This window comes from Coregonus clupeaformis, chromosome 35, assembly GCF_020615455.1.
Source record: "Coregonus clupeaformis isolate EN_2021a chromosome 35, ASM2061545v1, whole genome shotgun sequence".
NCBI lineage: Eukaryota > Metazoa > Chordata > Actinopteri > Salmoniformes > Salmonidae > Coregonus > Coregonus clupeaformis.
In genome coordinates, this window is record NC_059226.1 from 1,414,044 (window position 1) to 1,423,287 (window position 9,244).

The window sequence follows — 9,244 nt, forward strand, 5'->3', positions numbered from 1 at the left end:
ACGTGTTGGAAAATAGCATGAGCAGGTGCAATTTATGGTGTTAGTTGTATAATGTGAATAGCTACTGTATAAAGAATATGAACCAAACGACCAAACCTTTCAACAATGACGAAGAGGACATTAACTAAGTATGGTGCAAATTGCTGACACTGTGAAATTGTATTTATTTATTAAATTTTTTAACAAAGATGCCTCTCGGGACCATAACCTTCCCTCATTATCATTCTGTATGTGATTACGTTGAGTCGTTGAGTATGATTAGTGCATTTGCATGATACTCATGTGCTCATATCTCCATGTTAATGCATATTCATGGAGTCAGTGAACTGTTTCAGTGGCTATAGCCTCTGTTAATTAAACAGAGACAAATAATGGTTGTGTCCCAAATGGCACCCTATTCCCTATAGTGCACTACATTTGACCAAGACCCAATAAGGCTCTGGTCAAAAGTAGAGCACTTTGTAGGGGAAAGGGTGCCATTTGGTACGCATGCAACGTATTGTTTGTGTGTCATGATGAAATAATGTATGACTTAAAGACTTCAGATGTTGCTTTAAATGCTAATGGTAGCTTAAGCGATTTACATATTTTTCTTTATTTAATAATTGTATATTATTCTGTTTGTGTTTTATGTAAATGTCTCATGATGTGGTTGTTATTGACATGTTTGGCATTTGCATGTAGATTATTGATTGTCCCATTGTCCCAGATGGAGTTATGAGATGATGTGATTAGTTGATTAGATACGTTTATCCAGGAGAGTCCCCACTACTACACAATGCCTGTTGTTGTAGCTGCTTAGTCATTGAATTGTGGGAACTTTGGTAGCCAGACCTGGGTTCAGATATTATTTGAAATATTTTTTGCATTAGCCTACCTGGATAGCCAGGTGGGCAAGGTTTGCACTGGGACCGCTCTATTGGTTCCATTGTTACAGTCAAATTTAGTCAAGTACAGATAAAGTATTTGAACACAGGTGTGATTGTTCAGTTGTACTGTGGCGGTCCAGTAGGTAGCTAGCTCAGCAGTTCTTTTCAGCACCATGCTGTGAGATAAGATAGTGGACTTTTTTGATATGTCCAAAGATGATACCCCACAATCAATCCCCCACTGCTCTTTGGGTTTTGGTATTGTTACCATGACAAGAGAGGCTGTCATGGTAACTTTTTATAATGAAATCAATGATTTGCAGAATCAATTGCATTTGTTCTGATGGACCGTGAATAGCAAACATTAGATTGGATACACTTAGCACAAGATAGCAGCCATAACTAAAGACATCATTACCCTTGGAGCTACAGCATTGTGTTGTAGCCACCCAGTTGAGCTGTTCTATACACACTTTCAACAATTCATTTACAAGTTGGCTATCATTCTGAATCAAAATCCTCCAATAAAATGTTTCTGCTGGACAGTAGTCCCAGTTTGTTGTGTTTAAATCATTCTAATTCACATAGTGGGTATTTCAATGTGTAATCAACTTGTAAGTAAGAGCCCTACAGGGTATATGAGTCCAGACACACAATATTACAAAATATTATCTAACCAACAGCACACAGACGTACATATATGCATGTACACAAACACACACACAAACTCATAAACCTCCCCATATGCATACCTAACCTATACCAAGCACACAGATCAAATCTAAGTTCGAACACATCACAGACATATTTGCAAAGCCACACTTTCAGTCATACAAACACACACTCTCACACACACACACACACTGACACTAGAAACGACCGCATACAAACATACACATGCTCTAGTAAACTGAGATCGAGGGGGCTTAACTTAATGGGCTTGAGTTTCTTGAGACGCAAGTACATTCTCCCTTGATCCCTTGCTCTCCTCACCCACACCCGGCCTGCCTAGACCCAGAACCCCCTCCTCCAAACATGCACACGCACGCACCATGCAGCTGTTGTAATGAAGGCTAGGAGTCGGTCCGTTCTCCTGAGGCGCGGTTGGGTTTCCCTCACCTCTGGGTGAGAAGAAGGGCACAGCCGGCTCTCACGCAGGACAAAAAGGAGGGTTTCATATTTATACTTTTCATTGGAGCCAAAGGGTTAGCCAAATGGAGGAGTGTTAGAAAGGGGTTGGGTGAAAGGAAGCGCTAGATCTCAATAAGATGAGGCTGACTGTTAAGGCATTCGCATAGGACAAACTGTGGAAAGAGGCTAACTACTAAATAGGGTCTTGTAGGCTCCTATAGAGAGCAATAGTAATGGCGCCTTTTTGTAGGCACTAACTCCACCATGGCTCATTGGCCAAAGCCTACGGGGAAAATGAATGGGTTTTTGGATAAATGGCAAAATAAGGTCTGTAGTAAACACAGGCTTAGGAGACTTTATATGTCTTGTTCTATGAGATCATCTTCATCAGTTAATGTCACTTTTTGTGAATTTTGAAACATTTATGTAATCAAAACAAGCACATAAAGCACATAACCCTTACAGAAAAACCACATGAATTTCAAATGGTCACATATGAAAACGTGTTATCGTGTGATCACATGTCAACAATGTGACCGTGTAAACACATGCAAAATCATGATCTCATGTGAAATAAATGTGACAACATGGGGATGCCAAATTTCAACATGTGACACCATCAAACTACATGTGACAACATTTGAGCACATGTGAAAACCCAGGTGTCAAATGTAATTGAGAATATTTTACTTTAAATGGCATAATTGACATGGGGTACAAAAAGTCAAAGGTAGACTTCACAGGCACACATATGAACTCACATGGTATAGTTTGGTACCTTGTAGGTATAAAGGGTCATTTTTCTCCCCAATATTTTGAATATAAGGTACGAACGTCACTGCACTTCGATAGGTGGGGGCAATGTACTGTGCAATGGCCTCTCCTGAAAAATCAAGTGAAAACAAATAAAATGTACTGGTGGGTTCATTAGCATATTTGGGGGCATGGTCAAATGTATGTGTATTTGTGCCAACAGTTAGTGGAAGTGTTGTAGCAGTTTAAGTGTTTGATGGTTATGTCAATGCAAGTTGAGCACCTCCTTTGACGCTGTCTGTTCTGCATAGGTCACTAATGATCTGCACTCTAAAGAGGTTATTGTGTGTTTTCCAGTAAGTTAACGACAACTTGTTGTTAGAAGTTGCTGTGAATTTGTCAGTAAGTTATTGTAAAATTTGCAATAACTTACTCGCAAAATGTTGAAGTAGGCAACTTGCTGCCACTACCAATACATGCCAGTTAGTGATGTTACGTTTGAGACTGGCGCTCCGAGACATGCGTCGAAATCGCTAAGCAGTTTACTTGAAGCAGTGTGCGGATGCTTGTATCACTTTATCAGAAGCACGTGATCAATGACGTCCAAAGCTTAGTTTTGTCTAACAACCACCAGATTGGTTCGGTATTGGTTTGGTTAAAAAAAGGCTACCCTGCTCACGCGCTATGGTGTGTGCGGATTCATCTATAATAATTTGGCTGTTCTAAATTCTTTTGACCAGCAGGTACCACTAGTGTACAACGTGTTGATCAAAGCCTCGAGTAATGAACAATTTTTTCCCTGACACAATTGGCTGGAAATGCTCAATGCTCCCTTTCCCCGTCACTAATGCCAGTATCCTACTGTGCCTTCACTGTGTTGACAACATGCAACATTACTAGTTAATTGGCAACATACTATAGCAGCTGCAGCCTATCATAATATTGCATGTGTAGCTTATTGGAGGCTTTCAGCTAGCTCTTTCTGGTCTCCCATGAGCAGCAATATCATCCCTGTTAAAACAGATTAGCAACAGTAAATTACTATGAACTTCACAACAACCAATTTGCAGATAGTTGACAATAAGTTATTAAAACTTTTCTTTTAACCATCTGACGTTAAACTACTGGAAATTGCACAGCAACCACTTAACAACACAGCTCTTGAGCATCATCAGTTCTTACAACAATTGAAGAACAGACAGTGTCAAAAGAGGTTCTCAACATTAATCAACATAATGATGAACCACTTAAACTCATACAACATTTCCACTGACGGTTGGTACAAATACAACATATTTTAAACCATGCCCCAAACTATGTTAATGAGCCTGAGCCAGCACATTGCCCCCACCTACATAATAAAGTGCACACTCTAAAAAATGATGGGTTAAAATCTAACCAATTTGGGTAAATATTGGATAGTTATTTTTGGCCACTAGTGAGAGTAAATGTAATACCAGTTAACATATTCTGTTGTATTGTCAACACATGTTAAGGTTGAGCACTGACACTTCGTAGCTTTAATAAGGCTTACACAGAAGTATGAGTTCCTTAAGTGCCTATGCATATCCCAATGTAGCTACCACTTTGTTTTGATATTAAAATATATAATCTGAAGGAAAATATGTAATGTGGAGGAAAACAGAAGTTTACAGTGTACAAACTTAACATGATGAACATTAATGACATTTGCTCTCACGGGTGGCCAAAAATAAATATCTCCACGCCACACAACAAATAGGCTACACCTTTGGATTACCCAAACATGGCTTAATTTAACCATCAGTTGGGTTTTAATTCACATTCATTCTGGGTTGAGCCAGTAGATGGGTCTTTTTTAATGTAATCCATAGTTTTTTTTTTTACTTTCACAGGTGGCCAAAAAGAACTGAAAGCCACGCCTCCAGTATTCTGTATTCTGATCTGACCTGGTGGATCATAGCTCAATAACCCAACTAAGGGACCCAACTGGCTGGGTCAAAAATAACCCAACGTGTTCTGTCCGCTATTTACCCAGCACTGGGTTGTTTTTAACCCAGTACTTTTTAGAGTGCAGTAGGGATTTTACATAGAAAAAATGTACATTATAATAGATTATGCGCACATGTACCCTAAAAGATATTGACCAGTACCCAGTGCCAGATTAAGAAATATTAGGCCCCGGGGCAACAAGCTATATATTTGGTGCGCATGCTGGTCAAAAATGTTGGCCTTTCCAACCAGTAACTGCCAAAATAAGGGACACACTTGAGTAAACAAGAGATACAAATAATATGTTATGGTCTAGGGTGCATTTTCATGGCATGGTTTAGGTCCACTTGTAGGATTTATGCCAAGGCGCATTGAAGCTATTCTGGCAGCTCGTGGCCAAACCCTTTAAAGACACTATGTTGGTGTTTCATTTATTTTGGCAGTTACCTGTATGTGCTTGGAAGTTTTTTTATCCACAGTCATTTTTGGGAAACTATTGTTCCTCTGTGGCTAAATTATGCTCTCTGGTGTATTTTTTTACATTGAGGACGGGCTCCTGTGGTTGGATAAAAAAAATATATATAATAATTTTGCCTCTTGGGCCCTGCCCCTGACTCACACAATTGAAGCCCCTGCATTAAGCCCCTGCATTAAGCCGGCCCTGCCAGTACCATGTGAATTCCTATGTGTACCTCTGAAGGTACCTTATGTGTACCTTTGACCTTATATTCTTGTCTATAAATCTGTGGCCACAGACCTGGTTATGTAGCAGGAAATGCAGCTTGCTGGCATCCCCATTACAGAGAAATTGTGTGTTTTTTTCTGTAAGGGAAAAGCTTAATAATTCATAAAGGTCATGTTAACTAACTGATATTATCTCATAGAACAAAACTTATAAGATCTCCTAAGCCTGTGATAACCTCAGACCTTATTTTCGGCGTTTATCCCAAAACCCCATTCTTTCCCCATTAATTTCCCCCATAGAAACGGTCGAACGAACCAGAGGCAATGCATTTCCATATTTTAGAACTACAAGCTGCTGAGCTCTATTGTACTATATATGTCTAGCTGGGCCTTTTTTCTCACTTATCCCATGAGCCTTTGCTGCAGCAGTGTCTTAGGAATATATCTTAGAGCACCCTACTTGGCCCTGCCGTCCTGCCGCCCTGGAGCAGGGCCACCCCTCGGGGGCCATTACAGATGTAAATGAATCCAAAGATAGATGTATAAATTGCCCTCGCACGATATCATAGCTCGATATGATATCCACCACACGGCCACCACACGGCCACCACACCTCAACCCACTAATCCATTCCTCAATCACTCCTTCTCAACACCACTCGCTCCCCAACTCTCCTCTCCTCTCCTCTCCTCTCCTCTCCTCTCCTCTCCTCTCCTCTCCTCTCCCTCTCCTCTCCTCTCCTCTCCTCTCCTCTCCTCTCCTCTCCTCTCCTCTCCTCTCCTCTCCTCTCCTCTCCTCTCCTCTCCCCTCCTCTCCTCTCCTCTCCTCTCCTCTCCTCTTCTGGGAGACAGATGGGGGCTGGGGGCTGGGGGCTGGGGGCTGGGGGGGGTTAGGAAGGGTAAGGTGATACATTTGTAAGTATGAAGCAATTGACTTCAATGGCACACAAGGTCGGACACACAGGGCCAAGGGGTTTGGACACACAGCTCGCCTTTCAAAGTGTGAGACATATGGAGCCCCCGTCCCACTCTGTAGCTCTACACAACTCTAACTGTTCTGTGGTATGTCCAACGGCCTCCTAGCTCCACAGCTCTAGCTCTTGTTCTTGTTCTATGGTATGTCCGACACAGCACAAGGCTCAGATCCAATGGCGCTAACCCTGCTGAGTAGATGCCTGGAGACCTGCCACGTTTCTCTTATAATACCCCCAACGTCAACCCCCTCCTAAAAAACACACACAAACTAAATGGAGAACTGAGCACCCCCCACCCCCTCCTCCATTTTCTCCTCCTCCCTCCTCTCCCTCCTTTCTAATTCGTTCTCTCAATATCTCGCTCTCGCCCTGATTTCTTGCTCCAGTTCACAAGTCTCAGCAGTGTAATATGAGAATGTCTCTCGCTGTTCCCTTTGCTCTCATGTACCCTTGTGTTTAACTCCTTTCCCCCCTTTTCTTCTCCTCCTTCCTTCTTCTCCCCCTCTTTCTTAACGTTCCAGCTGCCGAGATGGCGATGAACAGCATTCTCAACGCTGCCGATATCAAGAAAGCCCTAGACGCATTCGCAGGTGACCAAACGTCATGTTCTTTTGTTACATCACATTTAGGAACAGTCCAGGACTAAGAAGCATTCTCAATTAAGATTCTCCATTGAAATATTTAGTTTTTTGTCCAGGACTAGGCTTAATCTGTGTATGGGAAACCATCCCATAATGTGTAAACAAGAAAACACTGAATATAGGCAAAATAAATGGCTAAAAATGCTTAGTAAAGGTATAATTCACTTCTTGTATTGCACATTAGTGGCTAATATGTGTTCTCTATACTAAAGTGTTAACAGGCAGATCCCATTGGTCCAACATACACATTGGATGTGTTCCAAATAGCACCCTATTCCCTATAGTACACTCCTTTTGACCAGAGCCTTATGGGATCAACACATTTTTACATAACTATGATACTGTAATAACACATATCTGACATAATTATTATACTATAATAACTGGTATTGATGCCAGCTAGTCCTGGGGTTGGCACAGTCCTCTGACCTATATAGTTGATGTGATCACTGGCACAACACATGCTCTGAATCCACACACACAGACACATGTACACACAGACAAACGCCGCATCATAGTGTAAAAATAGTAATTTCTTAATTAAGGATTGTTTGCCATTAACGTTTAGCCTCTGGGGTGTTGTATCCAGGCAGTCACCCATATAGTTTTTTGTACTTTGTGTGTGTGTGTGTGCAGGCACCCACGCGTGCGTGCCTGTCTGTCTGCGTGCATGTGTGCCTGCCTATGTGTGTATGTACGTGTGTGTGTGTGCCTGCCTCCATGTCTTCCTGTACTCTGTGTGTGTGTGTGTTCACTAAACTGTGTGTCTATCATGTCGTGCAGCGGCTGACTCGTTTGACCATAAGAAGTTCTTTGAGATGGTGGGTCTGAAGGCCAAGTCGGCTGAGGATGTGAAGAAAGCCTTCCTGGTACTGGATGCTGACGCCAGCGGGTTCATAGAGGAGGAGGAGCTCAAGTAAAAGACCCACACAGGGAGACACACACACACACAGAGACAGACAGACATACACAGAGACACAGAAAAACACAGACAGAGAGAGACACACACCGACACTTTGACTGACCACACACTCCTTGTGTGACTGACCAGTGACCACGTGGACATGCATCCACATCCCACATACAAACACATACAAACACTCATGGTTTAGGTTTCTGTTTAGGCACCAGAGCATTCCTAATTGTTGTACTGTCTGTACTCAAGTCTCTCTACCCTCCTGCTGTTGTCCATAGGTTCGTACTGAAGGGATTCGCCTCAGACGGCAGGGACCTGACCGATAAAGAAACCAAAGCATTCTTAAACGAAGCCGACAAGGACGGGGACGGCATGATCGGCATCGACGGTAAGAAAACTCTCTCTCTGACCGACGGACACGTACTCACCTGTGTCATCACAGCGTAATCAGACCAGAGTCTACAGAGTGTTCTAACCTCTTGTCTCTTCTTGTTCTCTTTCAGAGTTCGTTGCCCTGGTGCACGAGTAATAGACACCTCCCTAAACCGACTAGTGCTCCACCACCCGGCCCCGATACTCACTCCCCATCTCCCAGTCCGCAGCCGACCCCCACAGGCCCCCCTCATTCCTCCACCTACCCTCACTGACACCTAGCTCTCTCCCACTCAAGCGCACTACTACCACTGCACTGGAGGAAGGGGGTCGTGGCTCCCGCCCCCCCACCCCGCTAACTTACCCCTCTCCCCCACTCCCACCCACAACCCCCACCCCCATCCTATTTATTTGTTCCTTTTTATACAAACATATGTGTTTCTGTTTATGAATAGTTATCAGACCGCCTGGAAGGCCAATAACCTCAAGTTAAAATAATCATGTAGATATTTCAAAATGAGAGAAAGTCATATCTCCTTTGAGTTGATTTTACTTCACCCCTTTTTCTCTCTCCCTCTTCCCCCACTCTTTCTCTTTCTCTTTCTCTGTCCCTTGTTTCTGTCTCTCTCTTCTATCTCTATTTCAACTTTCTGGCACTGCTCCCCTCCTTTCCTTTCCTCCCCATCCTTCCATCCCTCTCTCCTTTGGTAATGAGCTGTTGTAAAAACACACCAAAAGATGAAAGAGGTCAAGCTGTGAAAGAACAAAATAAAATAAAATAAAGAAATGCCTCAAGAACAACGACTCACTCCGATGCTTCCTTTAATGCTTCCTCTCCTTCTCTTCTTTGATTGGTAGTGCTGAGCGGTTAGTGATTTTTGAGGTCGGTTCGATGACAAAAAAGTATTCACGGTTTTCGATTTCAGTTTTGATA

General features: G+C 42.6%; 1 protein-coding gene across 2 annotated transcripts in view; it reads left to right on the plus strand.

Annotated features, from left to right (window-relative positions):
* Positions 1–9,084, plus strand: part of LOC121551123 (parvalbumin-7) — a 44,693-nt gene extending 35,609 nt beyond the window's left edge. For both annotated transcript variants that reach the window (XM_041863674.2, XM_041863672.1), the window contains exons 2-5: positions 6,903–6,971; positions 7,806–7,938; positions 8,217–8,326; positions 8,442–9,084. In XM_041863674.2, coding sequence (XP_041719608.1) covers positions 6,911–6,971; positions 7,806–7,938; positions 8,217–8,326; positions 8,442–8,467 — 330 coding nt within the window. In that variant the 5' untranslated portion in view covers positions 6,903–6,910 and the 3' untranslated portion in view covers positions 8,468–9,084. The remainder of the gene's footprint in view (positions 1–6,902; positions 6,972–7,805; positions 7,939–8,216; positions 8,327–8,441) is intronic.
* Positions 9,085–9,244: the final 160 nt, after the last annotated feature.